This window comes from Macrosteles quadrilineatus, unplaced genomic scaffold (assembly GCF_028750875.1).
Source record: "Macrosteles quadrilineatus isolate MER2022 unplaced genomic scaffold, UCM_ALF_1.0 Scaffold_5__1_contigs__length_97177068, whole genome shotgun sequence".
Classification (NCBI taxonomy): Eukaryota; Metazoa; Arthropoda; class Insecta; order Hemiptera; family Cicadellidae; genus Macrosteles; species Macrosteles quadrilineatus.
The window spans coordinates 15,241,880-15,263,115 of record NW_026542598.1 but is presented as its reverse complement, the minus strand read 5'-3'; the positions used below and the strand labels follow the sequence as shown (position 1 = coordinate 15,263,115).

Here is a 21,236-nt window from a genome sequence, read left to right as displayed (position 1 = left end):
TTTTTTCGCTTAAAGGTGTTAATGTCCACACAGTTTGGGAATTTCACTGGTTGCATTTTGACAGTATATTTAGGTTATGTCTCCACTCTTCCTTATAAACAAATCGTTGTATATTAATCACATCCGAATTGCTATGTAGCATATGAAATAACAATATTCATGTATTAATTAATTGTAAAAAATATTTAATAAGTAAGAAATACAGTTTCTCGTCAGATTAAAATATTAGGCCAAAATACCAATGTCTTCATAAAGATATTGCTGGAGAACTATCGACATTTTTTCAGTGATACAATCGATTTGGTTCCATATTACTAATATAATTTAATATTATAAATTAATATTGTATAATTTGATATAAATATTTTATAGTATTAATTTCATATTAAAATTTTACAATATTGATTTATTAATTAATATTAATTGAATATTTTTGATATTAATAATATATAAATTAAATACTTTACTGTATTTGGTTTTGACTTAAACTATGACAACAACTAACTTTGTCTCTGAACAGAAAGCCCTTTCAGATGAGGTACTCAATTCAGTTTCAAATTTGACTATTTTATAGCTTGACTTTGTTGAACTGTAGCTTTAGTTAGCGCCTATAATCGACGATAGTGTAAATGGATTAATGCAGGTAGGAAAAGGATGGTTCTGTACAGTAATCAGCGACCGATAGTACAAAGAAATATTATCATATGAATCACGTCTCCCCCTTTATATATGATACATTACTTGTACTTGTAGTTAGTTAGCGTCCATAATCAACGGCAGTACAAAAGGTTTTATGAGAAGAAATAAAGCATATTCCCGTATTAAAATTACTGGTGGACGTAAGGAAAATGTACTATATATTTTAATTAATGACTAACTGTCGGTACGGCACTTAAATTGCTACCTACAAGTCAACCCAACACTTCGGTCATCTAGATGGTGGCGTTTTGTTTGGGTAGCATCTTGACAACAACCCCTTACTATTAGAGGAGAGTTAAACATTTTGTCTTCTTAGTTTTTTAATTGTAATTCACTTTATTATTGAATTCTTTCTATTTTTTTCGAATGAATTATGTCCGTACGAATGAATTTTAGGAAAACGGAATCTATCGGGAAAATGCAGCCGTTCGGTTCTAAAGAAACTGTTAGGATGATGTAGATGTCGAAACGCTTTGTCAACCAGGGCCGTTCCTAGGGTTGTCAGCGCCCGGGGAAAATGTAGTCGCGGTGCCCCCTCCCCCCCAGTACTAGTCGCATTCGCATATGTTAGCTTCATACTACATTACGTTTACATTTTTTGTTACAAATTATTGTTAACTACAGCCTCATTTTTCAGATTCGTATTTATTAACGCCTTAATCTGATAACCTTTACGATTCATGCAAACCTACAAGACCACAAACAAAATTTGCTGCGGCACCTGGGTCAACTTGCCCCGGTTGCCCCCCCCCCCCTTCGGACGGCCCTGTGTCAAGCTGTGGTTCATAATTGTTGATTAAGCTCTTTTTTATGTCACAGGTAAGACAACAACGTTAGATAAACATTAAACCTTATAAATGTTAATTTAACAAGATTCATTGCCCATAAGGATTAAATTTTCATTAAATTTATTATATTTCTATTGTAGAATGGTTTATTTCACCTTCCCAATATTTATGTTGTGATATCATGTCGTGGCTCCTAGATCACCAGATTTTAGCGTGTGTAAATTTCTTCTGTGAGGCGTTCCTAAACTTAGCATATACACTCACAAACCCCGTAATTAAGGACGCAATTAACCAGTAAGTAAAGACAATTATGATGGCCATTTAATTAATGATGGGAATTGTAATGGAAGAATGTAATATGACAGGGATAAAAACTGTACTGACTAATTTTGTCACAACTGAAATCTAACTTAGTGCATTTAATCAATCAGACAAAGACCGAAAACTCGTTCAATCTCGTGGGTTCGTGCACACTATCCTGTTGCGTTGTGCGGTTGTTTAGAATCTACTAGAAATGTTTGATGTTGATAAGTTTATCGAAAGTTTTCACGGCCAGCTATCACTGTGGGACAAACAGGCATAATAATATTCTGATAGCATAGAATACTATTCCCAAAATGCGTGTTTATTTTTGTTATCTGAGGCCTCATGATCTGAAGAAGTTCATCGAATGACTGGACTGACATAGGTACGACAGTATAAAAAAAAACGTTGTCTCATGTTTCCTGATGTTTTGTAAAACGTACGAAAACGTTCACCTGCATCACGTTCACGACAAAAAGGATGAATCGAATGACTTCTGTTATTTGTTCTTAGTAAACCACTTGCTTCCATTACACACACAAGTTTTATCAATAATATAAAAGGATTACCTCATCCAACCACAGTTGCTGGTATGACGACTAGTTTCGTTCCTTAGAACTTCGTCAGGTCATTGTATGCAACCACATAATCACTGTATTAACATTGTAGTATGTCAAAAGATTCTTTAAAACACTGTCAAAATAACAATAGTCAAAACTAGTCATGTTGATCAAATTAAAAAAAAGCGATAAAACTGGTTAAAACTGTAAAGTCTGGCCAGCACTGTCTATTCATTTGCAAATTGTTGCAAATGGATCTTGCAAATTGTTTTTTTACTTACTAATTACTATAGGTATTGAATATGTAACATTTAAATGTGATAATGATTTATTATATCACACACCCATTATATTTATTATGAATGAATGAATTATGTATTTATTCCGACAAAGTATTTACAAAAATTGTACATAAATATTTAATGGAGAAGAAAAACATAAATGTGAAATGAACTGAATAAATTAAATTAACCTTTTAATCTAATTCTATTTGATCAAATACAAAAAATAAATAAATGAAAGAAGATGGGTGAAAATGTGAGCTAAATGGAATCACAAGAAAAAATAGTAAAATAAATAACTATGAAAAAAATATTAGGTGGCATAAAAAGTTATAAACATTTTATTTATATAAATAAATATATATAAATGATAATTATTCTATGTTTAACCAAACGGTAATGGGGATTATTTAAATAGTTGATTGGGTTATTCATTTATTATGAAAAGTTGTACAAGGAGTATTCTATATCAGGAGATTGGGAAGCCAAACACTCAAGTCCCATTGCTAGTAGCCGCCAGCAGCTTTCCTTGTTCACCAAAAAGTCTGTAGGAGCGCCAGTAGTCAGACATCACTAAGTCCACACAGTTAATGTATTTCCTGTGAAAATTGTGTGGACGTGTGTGATGTCCACATAAGCGACCAGGTCCACACAGTCTGGTCACATTCACACTCATGTCCCCACAGCTTATGCAGCACGAAAGCACACAGACACACACACACACAGACACACACACACACAGACATCACTTCGAAAACCACTTTTTTGGGTCCAGGGGGACCCAAAACGAATATATCCACTCAAAACTCAAACTCGAAAATTTTGACGAAAACAATACTTTCTCCATATACTATGGTATAGGGGGAGAAAGTAAAAAATATATTTAAAAAATAATATTAAAATATATAAAATATTTTTAAGATGGATATATATTTTAAAAATATTTATAAAATATCTTTGTGCTGTCTGGGTAGGAGCAGACATGTATGTGAACATTGACTAGACAATTGGAGATATTACAAATCAATTTTTGACAAGTAGTTTTATAATAACTCTAAGAAAGTTACTCATAAGTTTTCCACAAAGTTTTCCTCAACGTTATGTTTTATACTGAGGCTCATTGAGCCGCACGGGTTCCCTAAATTATATTTAATATATAGTATTTAGACTCATCACACCAGGCCAATATTCTCAAGGTATGTTGATGTTGGGTAGGAACAACGCCGTGGTGTAAAAAATGGTTTAATTGAAAATAAATCTATTTTTTGTTCACCACAGTATACATTTATGGCTCGGGTTCATGCGAGCGCCAGTCTTACAGCCCCAAACACTGGAGAACTCGGGGGAGTTAGAGAGACTGCCGAGCACTCGGAACTTGTTGGGGCTATGAGAATCCGTAAGACTCATCGCCTCAAACTGCGGCGTCGTCTCCTCACACCACACCTGAGACAACCAACATTATGGTTACGAGGCTGATTATGGTAAACTGAGATTATTAATGAAATTTTAATGTGTTGAAGTTACGAGATATCATGAAAAGTCACAGGACAGGCTTTTCTTCAAGGCCACAGAATTTTTAATTCTTGTAAAAATTTTACACGGTGTTTACAATGGAAATGTTTTAAAACTATTTACAAGTTTTAAAAGTAGCCTATATAGCCTACACATCAATAGGCACTGAACGAATTCATCTCAAAGGTTGACAAAAATATAAAATAGGATTATGCAATCTTTAAGCTAGAAAATTATGTATACCATATATTTTTGAAACTAATTTGTGTATTTAAACATTTTTGAAATCAATTTTTACAAAGTTTTACTGAAACTAGTTTGGACCCACCAGCTTTGGGGAACATAGCTTCAAACCCAACACCTTTTTTCAAATGTATAAGTTAGTGTGTAGGCTATAGTAGAACTGAGGCCAAATGTATATAGCATTACTCATTGCTCAATTTGTAAACTAGCGGATTGCAAATAAATTTTTGTTTAAAAAAAACATTCATGTTGAAGTTAACCACCTTGTACATGCTTCACTGAAAATATAATTTTTCTATTTTACTCAGTTTATCTACATAATAGGTGTTATTTGTATATTTATACATGCCAGAAGCAATTTTTATCTGAAATTACATTAGCAAAAGCCAGGAAGAGCAGCTGCTCATGAGAGTAGTGCTGAAGTCCAGGTAAGTAAGGCTCTTGTCCATTACGAGCCGTGTACAGTCTGTATCCTTGGATAGCCTCGCGGATTCCCCCGTTGTCAGCGATGTTTTCAGCCAGGGTAAGTGTTCCATTCACCTATGGTAAAATAGTTAGGCTACTTTGTGTTCGATTTAAATACAAAAGTAGGTCTAAGTATTTCAGAGAGGGTTTATGATAGTCATCTATAATTTTTTACTCAACATTTGGAAACGTATACAAGATAATACAACTGCTAGTTGCTGATTGAGAAATTTATAAGGTCTATTTTAAAGATATTTTATCAAAGGAAGATCAGGCTATTTATAATAGGTATGTAGTAGGGCCCACTTGCAAAATATACAATTTTATTTTAATTTGTGTATTGCACAGCTATCATATCCTCCTCTACTACAAGACCACAGCGAGACAAAAGTGTTTATAACACCGAACAGCTGTTGCACTAATTTTATATTGAAGCGTATAGGCAATGTTGATGTTTACACTTTTGTTATTGCTATTATCACCATGGCAATAGGCATGATGTTGCGACAGCGAAGTTGCCAATTGCCATTACCACACAACAACGCATCAGCCTTGTGTAGAGGAGGCTATGCAGCTAGTGTTTTTTCATTTTTCTGTAAATTATGGATTTAGAATATATTTACGCTCAGATTATTGAGTAGTATTTTACTATCTGGCAGCCATTCAGTGCATCCCATCACTCTAAAATAACATTGCTAATATGTGCCTGATTATCACTATGAACCATAAACTTATATTTCTGATGGATGATCTTCATCAATCATTTGTGTGTTGATCATAATGCATCCATAAATAATATAAGTGATTGATATTGTCGTATCATCACTCCACTCACAATTCATGAGGTTTATCATAGAACAATGTATTCCATATAGAGTAGCGTTTGACCTTGAGCTGATCAGAGTTGTGGAAGGAAAACTTGCTGTACTGGTCCACAAAACACTCCGCCTTCTGACTGTAGATGTCCGAGACTTTACTGTCCCACCAGGACGCTTTCTGCCCAGTCTCGTCATAGTCTTTCCCTAAACATCAAAAGATTCATTACATAGTTAAGGGACATTTTTAAGGAGAGTTTGATGTTATGAGCTCTGATTTTCATTAGATAATCACTAATCAGGTACATTGGTATTATACGGAGGCCACATATTTTACAGCGCTGCGGTGGTTATGTTAGGTTGTGTTATCATAAATATGTTTGTAGGACTTCCCTAGTTTTGTTATGAACCGAACCATACCAGATGAGTCATACTTTCATCTATGTATCAGGGTGGCATTTGCATAATACCAAAGTACCTACCAATAATAAAATAAAACCATTGTCAAACTGACTTAAAATTATGTTAAAACTATGTAAACCAACACACATCTTCTCCCTCAATTAAACCCTATGTTTTTGCTAATATGAAGTTGTGATTCTAGGACCTTGTCAGAGGGGGGCTACCAGATGGTTTATGGGGTGTGGAATGAGAGGGGGTTCCAGAAAATTGGTGTTTTTAAAGCTCTTTCTAGTCATTTTTAACATATACACCTGTGAACAAATACTTCCCTTCCTTATAGTTAAAAATGCTGCCAGTGACAGTGAAATATTCTAATGTTTTGTGTATATAGTTGTAAATTTTTGTGTTTCCTGTGCCAGTTTTGACTCTTTCCCATTCAGGTAAGCCTGCTATCCTCTCAAAAATTCCTATATAAATGTCTCATTTTGTCTTAAAGGATTTTTAGGTGAATATAGCAAATTGAAAGTTATACCTTCAATATCAAAACCGTGGGTTAGCTCATGTCCAAGAATGCTTCCAATCGCTCCATAGTTCAGGGACCTGCAATAGTGCAATGATGATAATTGTTTGGCAAACATTTATAGAAGACCACCCTTTCGTAATGACCACTATGACTATTATTTGTGTATATATCCTTCCCTTAAATTTTACATAACATTTAATCCTCATAACGGAATGCTACTATCAATTATTATTTAGTTCTTTTTCAAAAATGATAACTCTTTAATCTAAAAGAAATTTTAGTTACCATTGCCGTTATACTCATACTCACAATTCCTATTAAGTAGCGAATATAATTGAATATTAATTCAAAGATTAGTACAATATATTCTTTTTTTGGAATCTTTTTTTTTTCAAAACATAACATCTTAAAAATTTTTATTTTGGCAAAAATGTGACATTATGTTCTCTGCTGAATTGTGCTGAAATAACTTTTACCTCATCACTAAAGGATTTATTCAATAAAACCATTTCTGTACCGTAATACAAACCATATAAGATGGATTAATATAATTAGTTTATCTTAATGTACAAACTATCAGCTATTGCCATTGACTTTGGATGAGAATAGACTTAAATACCCTCCTTCTGTAAAATCTGAAGCTTTGGTGGGCGCTTCATGTTCATTATTGCGTTCAACAAATAAAAAGATATATATGATTTTATTCAGGCCCGGTCTGGCTCCATTGGAGGCCCTCGGCTAGATGTTGATTTGAGGCCCCCAGCCAGAAATAAAACAAGGACCATGGGGTGCTCTCACGGCAACAATTAGTTAGCATATATGTTTGCTGCATGCCGCAGGTTCATAAAAGGGGCCTAATGTGGTTTTAAATGATTAAAAGTTTTTGATAATTTTGATTAAATTAATAATTGCTAAATTTCCATAAATTAAAATCTTTGTATTTATAAATTTAATTCCAAGGTATCAATCAATTTAAATTTGATATACAATTTGCTCGTATTTCTATTCACCTCTACAGCTGTCATAAAATTTAAAGGCCTATTCTTAAAATTGTTTTAAGTCTTCAATTTAAAAATAAGACCAAAACCTAGTTCTTGGAGTTTTTGCCATACATGGTAAAAAAGCATATCACGTACCACTTTTGAATTTTGACTACATCTATGAATGGACCACATTTACTGTTTATCACACACTTTACTCCATAGTTGTACTTCAGCAACAAAGACAAACAGAAATAATCAAAAGTATTTTAATTTAAACGTTGTAAGGCTTACAAAAAACTTCTAAAGATTTCCGCCTGCCTGTTTGCGACTTCTCGTTGTTAGAAGAATCGGAACTGAAACCAGCTAACCTGCTAACCATAAGTTCAAACAGTTTGAATTTAATTTGTTTTTATTTTGAAATATTTCCTATCCATTTTTATTTTACTTGCGCCACTTGGGTGCACACGTTTCATTTTATAAACTGAACGATTCACGTGTTAGTAATCTTTCAAACAATACGTCATAACCCACTACGTAGGAATGACTGGAAACAGTACCAAATTTCATCAAAATCTGATCATTTTTGCTTGAGTTATCGTACTAACGGACACATATATAAATTTGAACGGATGGTGTTTTTAGCCTCTGAAGACCTCAAAACGAAAAAGTAAATCGGTCCCGGGTCTAAGTTTACCATGAGACCTACGGTAATAGCTTATTCCCTAAATGGGAAATTTGCTAAAACAGATGGCACAGTTTTCAAGTCAAGAAATAACTCATAACAAAGATCACTGAGAGTTGAACAAGATTTGCAAGATATAAAAATGTATCCTCATTTCCTATTCAGAGAAATGAGAACCATAAATCTATAAGCGTGTATGTTTAACCTAATTTGTGACTTTACATAGCTTACTTACTCTATGCCCAAGAAGTAAAATGGAATTTGTAAAATACCGGCAGGAATCGCTGCATGTGCAAAGAAATACAATGTTATATCTTCTGTTTAAACATACAACTGACTATCTGGAGATTATCTTTTAACACTGGAATTTTTACTGTTGAACCTGTAAACCATACATATTCAGTATGTACTGTTTAGTAACAGCTTTTCATTCTTAGGGAATCCGTTGAATGATAAAACATATTTGTTACATGTACCAACAAAAGTATTAGATACTTTTTCCCTGTGAAACCAAGACAATTTTGCATTGTTGACATAATGCAAATAAAAATATTCTCAATTATATTGATTTAAGCCTCACTCTTACTTTTGGTCTCCAAATGTGTAACTAGAGGTTAGTACGTGTAGGCCTAGACCTGTTCTAGTTTTGAAATCCTTCCTTATATATAGTACGTGAAGGCGATTTCTACGAAACACTACTCCTCCGTTAATAATGGATGGATTTTTACAAACAATGTTTCAAAATTAAGTATTTTTTGTGTAGACACCCCATCACCAATTCCTGTCCAATGTATTTCTTATGAAGAAAATTTAATAACCCAGCTGTAATCCTTCATTCTGCTATTTAATTAAATTTGTTAATATGAAGATTTGTTTCTTGGTGCCATGTGGTCAGTGAATTGGACTTTTGCACTAAATGCAATACACTATATAAAATTATGTTAATACATTAAGAAAGCTGCATTTAAATAATCGATAAGTACGATTGAGCATTACTCCTTTTCTGCATTCTCATCCCGTAGAGAAGCACGGGCAGAGCAACTAGTATTTTTAAAATGTTGATACATAAGCACTTACCTATTGCATTAATTGTTCTGCTGTAATAAGCATTCACTTCTAAAGGATCACTGTCCCATCTGGAAATACAACATACAAACTGTAGACTCTATAGCACATGAATATCGGTTTAACTAACTGGACTACACTTGCCAGAAGTGACATAAATTTAACTGGATAATTTTGATTAGCACATGGGTTAACTGGACAGGATTGGCAGGAACAGTACTGAAATAAATTTTCTTGTGAGAAAGATTTGACACCAGTGATCACGTGTCTAAATACAATGCCTTCCCAAATGTAAATAAAATATTTGGATTATTTTTCAAGTGATTACCCTGATTAGGTGACGGAAAAACCGTTATCCAGACGAGTCTTAGGAGTCCAGATAAGAGGAAGTCTACAGTATACCTATATTTATAAAAAAAACCTTGTAAGAAGTTCTTCATTCTACTGTTATCCTACGTTAACGCATATTTTGCCACACGTGCAGTTAGCTTCAGGGATTTAGGAGTTTAAATCTGTCACTGTCTATAACAAAATATTATCTCCAACTTGACGAAGGTTTTTCAAGGTGATTCGTGTTAAGGAACATGCATGCTGCCCCTACAAAGTGGCGTATAATACAACACAACACATCAGAACACACATTTTACAGTTAGGTAACTGCAATGGAGAGCTTGGCACCCTAAGTGGCATGAGGTAAACTACAGCTAGACACAGACTATACTTACCATACCTAAACTCAGTGGAGTTGGGAGGAGTTGTTCCCAGCGTATTGAGAACTTCCGTCACCTCACTAGCCTTGATGGACAACATGTTCCAGAGAAACTTGCTCTTGGTGATGTTCAACTGTCGGAAAAACATCTAAAATGAAACCTGGACTATCTTTTACTCTGATCTAGAAGGTTGCACAGAGAAAATAGGACCTGTGTGTACTGTATGTTTGCTTTTTGAAGCAAAAATCTCCCGAGTAGAATAAAATAAAAGGATACGAGTGAGTAATAGTCACCACTGCTTCGCTGCAGCCCTGCAGCAGTGGAATCACAAAACCCCTAGAAGTGTTAGCCAGAATCTAAACAAGATGCAGCACAGTTGCCAGTCTCATAGTACTGTTTTTTACATTTAGTAGGAGGTATGACTTTTGGAATAACAGTTGTATCCTCCTAAGGAAAGGGAGGGTTTTATAAGCTCACATGACCCAAGCATGAATAATTAAACATGTACTAAATGGTATTAAAAAAAAAAAAAAAAAAAAAAAAAAAAAAAAACAACAACGACACACACATGTAAGTTCACTGACTGTGACGAGTGACATCCAAGGCAAAACTAGTTAGAACAATCTTGTGGTCCACCTGACCTTTGTCCTCGCCTACTAGGTTGCGTCAGTGTCGCTTGAGATTCAATTATTTTACCAAAACTCAATTTGGAGCTGTGGTGGATTTGATCAGTGTTTAAAACAACCTATTATTCAGTCTAGTTTATTCAGGGAGTACTGTAAGAAACATTGTTACTAGCAGAGGTAAAAAAACAGGAATTGACTTTTTAAACATATAACAGAAGAAAGGAAAGGTAAATGAATAGAAACTTACGTTTGAGTAAAGGTTTTCCAGTTCCGTCACGTTCATTAACCAATCAGGGTAGCCAACGTACTTTCTGATGGCCGCGGCTTTGCCCAGAGTTGCGGCTTTAGTTCGGTGATCCATCCAGTCTAGAGCTCTCACCATACCACTGAACGCTGTAGTTATGTCCCTCAACATATCTTGGACCTTGGTTTTTAACAAAACAATCATGTCGGTTTAACTATAAAAAAATTTAAATTGTACAGTAAACATTAATTAATTAATTGAGACTTTTATTCTTCAATGAATAACAAGGAAATTGGTAGAATCTTATACATAATAATATCTTTGCTCCAGACTAGTTTAATTACAAGACAATTTGAACCGCAAAATACATAGGTTCGGTAAATAATTTGTTTTTGTAAAAAAAAACATCCAACTTCAAACGCTCTAAGAATGAAATAATTTTAATAAAGTAAACTTTTTTACAGTAATAGTCAAGCTCACATATTTTAAGTCGGCTTTATGATGATTTTTGACATTTTTATAAGTCAGAAAATTCAATACTCAAAACGGAATTATACACAAGTCAGGCCAAACGTTAAAATACCTTTCTTAAAATTTATCTAGGCTCCATGGCTAGAAATAGTTTATTAATCAATACGAAGCAACTGTTTCATGAAGAACTGTCTGTAGCTTCATTTAAATGGTTTCAACTAACAGATGTAGGCATATTATTAGGCTATTAGGTATTTATTGCCATCTCTGCACATATATAAACAAAATAAATGTTGAATATTTCAGGTTTTCAGAATTTTTTACCGACAAAAAAAAATTACACTTAAACATACGGTAATGTTTTATATGGTACCAAAGAGAAACTCTCCCGGTTATTTTGGTGGTGGAAACACGTTGATCGGTAAAAGAATGACAGAGAAATTGGTGACCATCAATAGAAAAAAAATTCCCACAAACGAATTGAGAACCTCCTCCTTAAGTTGGTAGTGGGGAAGTCAGTTAAAAATGAGTGTATTTGTTTTTAAAATTGAATTGGAGTTTAAACAAAATATTTTTGGGTGATTAATTAAATAATGTCCAGGTAAATTGAAAGTTTCCATTACCCAGGTTATAACAGTAATTTACTATAGATTTTTTATTTGTGTGTTTTTGCTAGTGGATTTTTTAAAAAGCTTTTTGTAAGGGAACATCATTCTAAGCCGTCGTCTTGTTACTATTTAAGTTTATAAAACAGGAATCATGTACCAATAATAAGTGTCAAGGGAAAATTAATTAAATAATTTACCTTCTTTGTAGATTCTTCCAAACGGTTTTGAGAGGCAATAACATGACTAATCGCATAGTTGAAGAAAGACTTTGTGATTTTTCCACATCTCTTAACTCTGTAAAAGAAAATGTAGTATACATATAAGCATACTGTATGCAATACAGTATGCTTATGTATAAACTAAACAATCCAAGTGTATAGGTTTTCTAACAATTTAGAGATAATTTAATAGGTTCTGATATATTTGAATTTTTATAGCCTAATCACCTCTAATAAAAGGGACACAAACACATAATAAAGTTTTGAAAATTCCAATGTCCATATGTATACGAGGCTTGTCCAGAAAGTAAGTACCGTTTTGGAAAAAAAACATGCAGATCATTTAATAAAAAAAAAAAAAATTATTCATACAAGAAAGAGCGCGCAGGATACCTATATCTTAAACTATTTTTCTACTTGGTTTCACCATTTTTTAGACATTTGTCGTAGCGAGGAACCAACTTTTCTATACCCTCTTCATAGAAAGATGCCGCCATTGAAGAGAGCCATTGCCGAACACTGTCTTGAGCGTCGTCATCGCTGTCAAAGGGGCGCGGCGCCGTCTGAAATCCCGCTTCAAGTGCAAAAACAAGTGGAGATCAGAATATGCTAGATCAGGGTTGTATGGCGGATGGTCAAACTGCTCCCAACCAAATCCGTGCAAAAGGTTTTGAGTGGCACCAGCAGAATGGGGACTCGCACCAGATGGCCGCCCGCTGCGAGCCTTGTCATGAACATTGGTTCACCCATCATTGAATTGTCAAATCCATTTTCTTACCATTCAATCACTGATAAATTTTTCTCCATAAACTTCTGTAAGTCGGCAATGAATTTCAGCAGACTTCACGTTCCTTGGGTTCAAAAATCGTATAAAAGAACGCACTTCACAGTCCGCGGGATCAGAAATTGTTTCAAACATTTTGAGTGTACACTAATGTAAACTCAACAAAATTTTGCCGTAATTGCGTCAGCTGTTCAACAATGAACCAAGGAGACTAGTGGGCATAGGCGTAATATCGTTGTTAGCGCTGTGCCAGCGGTAGAACAAAAAGGTACTTTCTTTCTGGACTAGGCTCGTAGATTATTTATAAATTTGGGCTTTGAAAATGTGAAATTGTGACTTAAATAATATGAAGGTTGGCTATAAATAATTGTTTCCAGCTCATCACTCCCATCAAAACATAACACTCTGGTTTAAAACTGGCAAGATTGCAGCCCCCACCACTAGTGCATAGCTATAGTTACAATACCATACTTATTCACAATGCTTAGTCTTTTCAAGCTTATAACGATGGGCAGTAAATCAGTGCTCGTTCCAATTATGGATTGCATTCTTTCAGATATGTGGGAGGGGGTCAACCTCTATAGAAATTCATTGCGAGTTGATGTACCTATGTTTAAGGAGAAAAGTGTATTGACTTAGACGTGCATAAGTTGTTCAAGGAGGATCGAAACAATTTTCAGAACGAGGTCGTCCGTGGTTGTTCATCAATTCAATTTTAAGCGGAGAAAACGAGAAGAGAAATTCGGCCTGGGGATAGCACTGTGTCTCAATGACAGATTGCAAAACTAATAGAGATTTAACAATATTAGTAAACCTAATGGTAAAACCATGGTGGTAAACAAAATATTTACCTTGTATATCTGATAGAAGGACCAAACAAGACTTCCATGAAGTTGTCCCTGATCCTTCTCATGGCGGTAGTTGTGTGAGGTGACAAAGATTCAACAACTTTCCACCAAACAAATCTCTCTGGAACAGACCAAGAAACTTCATCATCATGCAACATGTGATGTTGTTCCTTCAACTTCATTCACTTGAAGCATTACTTCTTGACCTCCTTAAAAGTTCATTTGGAAAAGCAAGTGAGGTGCAACTACCATTCCAAATACATATTTCAACCACAGACTTAAACCACAGAATAACAATGTTTATTTTGTTTTTGTTACTTATCATCTATACCATACATATTATGTATAAACTAGTGTCCCTGTTGCTCGAATTCGAGCAATTGCTAAGTATTACAGGCATTATTATAAACCAAAAAACAGTCATAATTTATGATGACTTTAAAAGATTCGATTATGGAAATACTCAAGATGTATATAACAGATCGATATAATCAACATTTATTGTAAACATCTTATCATTATTCAAAGTTTTCTACAAAAATAGCCTTACTCATAGCCGCATTAGGTTGTCCATAATAACTATTATTAACTTAAAAAAAACATTATTTCTCTTTCTTCTCCTTGATGGTGTTCTACGTTTCCATAGTTTGCAAATCGGCTCTTTCAATGATTACTAAGAAATGCAGCACAGTGTTAATTCAGTTTTTTTTTATTATATCAATTTATCCAGGCTCTCTCGCTTTTTCCCATTGCAGTATTTACGCCAACCCAAATTAAAATAGTAAATATTTAATTTCAACCAAGTCAGTAAAGGTTTGTAGCAAACTGTTAAATTAGCAAACTTATTGACTGTTTACAATTTACACATATGTATGTTCTTCTTCTCACTTTTAATTTCTGACAACAGCTGTAGTTTCATAACAATTTGTGTTCCCCATGTTAATCTTATGGAGAAATACGAAACTTTAAAGGGCCCCAGAGCCTCACTCTCTAATTATTTCCCTAAAAAGAAAGTTTCCTGCACAACTTCACGTTACGCTCTTTCCAATGACACCAAAAACATGACAATCGGTTCAGTAGTTTCGGAGGAGTAATTGTCACAAAAAACCTGCTTGCGTATTAAATATGTATAGATATACATAATATAGTATGTACCATATACATAAATTTACTCACGTATAGTCTCTGGCCTAGAGCTAGACAATCTGCTAGACAGGGCTTCAAAGTACGATGGACTTTGAACTGCCACAGCAGATTTGATGTCTGTGGTTACATTCATGCCCTTTGTCAGCACCTTGAGGTACTCTGCCCAATCCAACTGTTAAAAAATAAATTTTAATATTACCATTTAGTGTCTGTGAAGGCGATTACTTGAGTAATTTTTGTGAAATTTGGTTTGAAGGTGTAAGGCGGGATAAACTTGAATGAGTTTGTGAACCAGCATGATCGGAAGATGGGAACGGGGTTTTATGCGGTAAAAATTAGGATTTCTAATTTTTTACCATCAAAACACAACATTTCCCAATTTCTCTCTAGACGATTTTAAAGGGCTTAAAAGACAATAATAATTTAATATATTATTGAAGTATTTTGTGCGGTTATTGGTTACGGAGAAATAAAAAAAATTATAAATTTAAAATTCCCAATTTTTATTGTTGTTTTTTGTTGTTTAATTTCCAAAATACGTAACATTTATTTTGTATATGAACATATTGATCAGATGTTCGGAGGAATCACCTTTTTCTTAAGACATTTTTTATATAATAAGTAATAGTACAATTTGAACATGGAAAAACAATAAACATTTTCTATTTAAATTAATAAAAAGCTGGTACTCCAGCCCCATCTTCAAACTCTCTAAGGGTCCTCCACTTCTTTCTTGTCCTCCTTAGACACATGCTGCTGGCCCTTAATGTCGCACAGATGGTTTTTAACCTTGTCTAGATCATCACTAAATTGTAAGGTTTCTTCCATTTTTCTGTTTGGCGTTCTGCCATTGCTCTGAGTAAGGTCTGAAACTCTTTGCCTAGCATTCTTATGCAGATGAATTGTAAAATGTTGTAGTTTGCTTTTTTATGGATATATTTTGATCTAAGTTGGCCAACTTATTTATACTAAGCTATTAATACTTTACTAAAAAACACACTTTATTAGCCTCTCTGTAGCAGCAAACCTGGGTACTCGTTTAACCTGATGTTATTTAAATATATTTACCGTAATTAAAAACCAATTAAGGCAAATGGAAATTTGCTTAGTCTGCAGGTTTGCTGTGGCGGGGGTATTTTTGGGTACACTGCTGATAAAATTTAATAATTTAAAGTATACGTTTACAAAAAAACATGTTTATCGTTTAGTATATAATAAAACCATTGACTTTGAACAATGCAAGTCTCGCTATAGTGAAGTCTAATCGGGTTAATTGGAAATATTATGTGTATTTAATTTGGATTATTCTGGGGTAGAATAAATGTTTTACCTAAGTATGATAAAATTTTACCGGGCAGGTTATACTCTTTGTTTAAAATTCCAGAGGAAAAGTTTCTTAATAGATTGTTATATTATTAAAAAAAATGATGGCAAATCAATGGCAGTATGTTTAATCTACCATAATGCCAGACATTATCAATAGTCTCCACATTTACAGTATAAAGATTATTTTATACTTTTGCAAGAATAAAATGGTATCTAAATATAATCACCTTAAGAGAACTAATTGTAGAGTTTCTAGCATTGTCCATCAGTTCCTGAAGATTCTGGTAGGTGGTGATCATTGGAGGTTCTTCAGTCTCTGCCTTCTTGATATCCTGAATCAAATCAACTAATTTGACAAGTTTTTCATTATCAAACTGCACACTATGAACACACATTTATATTTTAAAAATGTATACACTTAGGATATGTATGTGTGCTAGCCTAGCGTAGGTTTCTGAACATTTGTCCATAAGTAACAGGTATACAGAACATGGTAACAGAAAATAAGTGAATAATTTCTTGTTCTGCATAAACTCAGGATATACTTGACTTGTACTATTCTATGTAAAAAAACAGTTGGGGAATCTTTAAAAGACCCCTCCTGATTAGAAAATCAGACGTCCTTTCATAATATCTTAAAGGAAGGTAAATACCATTTGATACAAAACTCAAACATATATCAGTTTAAAATCTCCAACAACAGTCAAGAACACAAACAATAAACAAAATACAACACAAGAGTTCACCTGAGCGACGAACCGTTTTAATGTGGGCGTCAGTGAAGAGGATACGAAGAGCAATGGTGACGAGATGTGTGGAATTTATCTCCGGGTGAATCTCGGCCAGAACCTCAGCGATGTAGGAGAGGCGGGTCTTGAACAGCTGATTGCCAGTCAGGTGTGAGTGTGGCACCTCAGGTGTCATAACCTCTGGCAGGGAGGACAGGCTGTAGCTGGGCGACAGCTGTAGCAGACGACAAATGTGATGAACCTTGATAGAACTAGAGTTCCATTTCCATGTTAAAGTTTTTGACAGTTTCATAATAGTAGTATAGTTTGTCGGTGCCGTTTTTTGCGCATCGGCATTTTTGGGCTAACTCCCCACCTTATGCCTAATTGCTAGTACATCTACCATTCCCCTTTCTAGTTGTTGTCTATATTTTTATCTTATCTATATATATTAGGCGTATGAGTTGTTTAATATTGTCAGTTTAGTTTGTCGGTATCGTTTTTTGAGGTGCGTTGTCAACTCCCCGCCCCATGTCTAATTGCTAGTACATCTACTATTCCTCTTTCCAGTTGTTGTCTATATTTTTGTCTTATCTATATATTAGTCGTATTAGTTGTTTAATATTGTCATTCTCTTTTTATGTTATTCCAACTATATTGCATAAATACCTCTTACCTTTAGAGTCATCCATATGAAATAATATTTAAAATTGTCTTAATTTTTAGATGTATTATTGTTTTTTATTATTGTTCCGTTTTGCTGTATCGTTTGAAATTTTTGAGATACAAGTGATTTTAAGTCTTGCTACAAGAAAATACTCTAAAATTAAAAATTAACTTAAAATAGCTTACAACCTTGTAATTTGAAGACACTAATACAAATGTCAAATTTAAGAACAAAAGATTTCTATGTTACAGAGGACCTTTACAAGGAAATAGAACGTGACTTGCACTTTTTTTTATACCTCTGGATATAGTAAAGATATTGTCAAAGCTAAACATCTCTATAGACTTATATTATTTAATCTGTCTTGTAACTGTGCAAGATTACTATGAGAATGTTGCAAGAATTAAATCTACAAATAATCATCACCTTCAAACCTTAACTAGGGATAAAAAGTACTACATTTTCATGACGTTAAGAGGTTTATTGTACAATATAGCATCAATACTATTACAAATTTGTTACTAGAATATGTATGAGTTTTTACATCAAATACTCTGATATTTGTCCCCTTGAGTTGTAAACATCAAGTGAACGTACTATACATTAACAAATACATTTATCATATTGAATTGTAACATGAACTATTTATAATATTACTTTTGTGTTATCATTATAATAGACAAATCACTACGGCTATGCAATGTAAATCTGAGAGTCAATTATCATGATGAGCTACAACTTTTTATCTAAATGTAAAAGTTATTTAAACATACATATACAACAGTACAATACTTTATGACAAGAAAATAAAAATAATATTTGCTACTTGTTTTTACCCTATCCGTGTTAATTATGAAAATCAATCCTGGAATTTGTGGATTGATTAAATGAAATACAATGCCTTGTTTGAATAATAATATACATGTTTGTGTACGTTTCTAAAAGTAAAATTAGTTATATTTTCATGCTAAAAATGTTTAATAATGTTATCAAACACAACAATTGACTGTGGCCTGAGACTTTCATGTGAATTAGTTACTTAAATTTCACACATTTCACACAATTTGTACACAAATTTCACACATTTCATGTAATTTAACAACTAACTTTGACCGTGATGTTAATTTATGTAAAAATATTTTACTCAAATTTCACATGTTTTACACAATTTGTACAAACACTTCACACAATATAACAACTTACTGTAACTTTGATGTTAATTTGCGTGAAAAATTTACTCAAATTTTACACATTTCACACAATTTTTACACAAATTTTATGTTATGTAACAACTAGCTGTGACTGTGATGTGAATTTGTGTTCCCCGAAGGGGAGGGTGTGTATCCTGTCAGAGCAGAGGAAACGTTTCGGATCGTGGCATCGTAGAGCAGTTTTAAATCCTGTAACAGTAGTGATTTGCATTCTACTGCTTGAAATGCGTGTAAACGGGAGCTTCATTTCAAAATTCCCTCGAGACATCAAACTTTGAAAGTAGTCGTCGAAGGTCACATGTTTTCGCAACATCGATTTTTGTGTCCCCTTAGCCTTCATACCGTAAACCACTATTTGTCCTGTCTCCAGTATCAATTTCTTCTTGCTGTACACTTTGGAGCACAGCCCTACATATTCTACTGGCAAATCTCCAGCAGCTTCGTCCTTTGCCAGGCCCAAACCAAAACGTCTCCCAGCCTGGTACAAAATATGATTCTTAGGGTAGTTGGATGTGTCAAGCCTGGTGAAGATTGGACTATTTTTTAGGTCCTGGTACAAGTCTTGTGTATATATGTGGGCTAGAATACTATCTGTATCACTGTACCCCATTCTAATTTTATTTCCATACATAGGTTTTAAATAGTCATAATAAAACGAATACATTATAGTTTTACTGATGTCTAATATAGCAACACCCATGTATATTGGAGTATTGAATATAATTTTGGGTTTATGCATGACGAAGACTAGGGTGTCCTCTGACACAGCATAAAACTCTTTAAATAGTCTACTTCTTGAGAACTTGTCCACTTGTTGATTGGTCTTCGCAATCTTAATATTGACACGATCATCCAGTTTCATTATAGATCTACCAAATGCGGAATTTGAAAACCCTTTGTAAAAGTCTTCTTCAAATTTGTTTTTAGATTGTTTACGCATCTCTGTATTCAAAAGGATGAATTTCTCACACCATTTTGATTGTTTGAATTTTAGGATCCTGTGTACATGTTTGAGAACAAGACCATGTTTCATAGCTAGCTGTAGACTAGTATGGTGCAGTACATAGTTGGTCTTGTCACGAACAGTGGCCATGAGGCACATATTACCGTCCTCGTTTTCTTCTTGAGTCGGAAGAAAAGGGTAGTCTCCATGGGCTTCGTGGAGATGTTCAGGGTATTCCATGGTCACTTCTAAAAATGCTCCAAATTCCGAATCCTCGCCAGCTTCTAAGATGCCTTCCAATTCGTCAATGTCAGACCATTCAAATCCTCCATAAGGAAGGGGTTGGCACATGGCTGTTGCATAAAGTGAGTTCATGTCTATGTTGTATATGTAGGATGATGCCTCCTCCTTATTATATAACTCCCCCATGTAATAATTGTTGGCTTTATAATACTTTAGGGGTGCCGTTACAAATCCACCTCTCATCCCCCTTCTGCAGAAGTCGTGCATCTCTCTGCTAGTTAGCAACTCGAGCCGTACATCAGTAATTTTTAGCATGGCATCAAATGCGAGACCTGGAGCGGTGAAATAATATGCAGGGTCCAAACCATAAGTCGAGTGTACAATCTTCCTAAAGTTTTGGAAAACATCTCCAAGGATAATCACATCTGTCCGTAAATATAGCATTGTATATTCTTCAAGATTAGCAATATTAAAGTGTGACCACACCTTGCAGGCATGTTCATACTCTTCTGAACTTAACTCTTCATCTGTCAAGGAGTTGTGGAATGCTTCAATTGGTGGGAGTGATGTCTCACTCAATTTTGACATGTCTGTTAGATAATTATAAGGATAGACACCCTTCCTTATTATAAGGTTGAAGTCTTCCTCGCTAGGAAAAAACTTCCTACAAATTTTCTTTTGATCATTCTGTAGGTTATTACATAATTCACTAAGACTGCGAAGCATAAACTTAAAAGAGTCTATGAAACGGAGTTCCATCTTTCCCACAGTCTTAGAAAACGATGTGAATTTATCGTTAGTGTTTGGTACGACTTTCACTTGTCCGAGGTTCGGTATTATGAATGCCGAATCGTACCGCGCTAGGTTAGCCACCACTACTGGAATGTGTTTTTGATCTCTATAAAAAAGATTACAGATCCTGTGACAACATCCACGATATTGGCCAGTCAAATGATTATGATCAATTGATTTTGGGTTGTTAAGTGTAAATTCGCCCTTGCCACAAACATGACAGGTTGTACAGTTATCAAATTGTCGCTGTTGTTCCTCTGTTAATACTGGTATCTGCTTAATCCTATTGCTGTAGAGAATAGACTCAATTTCCCGAACATCGTCCATAAGCATAGACAATATTTTTTGTG

At 34.2% G+C, this 21,236-nt stretch overlaps 1 protein-coding gene across 1 annotated transcript; it reads right to left on the bottom strand.

Annotated features, from left to right (window-relative positions):
- Positions 1-3,900: 3,900 nt before the first annotated feature.
- LOC128995932 (endothelin-converting enzyme homolog) lies at positions 3,901-12,247 on the bottom strand. Its single transcript, XM_054420992.1, has 9 exons — positions 12,178-12,247; positions 10,905-11,081; positions 10,052-10,164; positions 9,334-9,392; positions 8,492-8,540; positions 6,601-6,668; positions 5,740-5,873; positions 4,762-4,926; positions 3,901-4,074 (listed from the first exon to the last, which is right to left on the bottom strand). The coding sequence occupies exons 2-9, from the start codon at positions 11,070-11,072 to the stop codon at positions 3,901-3,903; spliced, it is 930 nt and encodes a 309-aa protein (XP_054276967.1). The 5' UTR covers positions 11,073-11,081; positions 12,178-12,247.
- Positions 12,248-21,236: the final 8,989 nt, after the last annotated feature.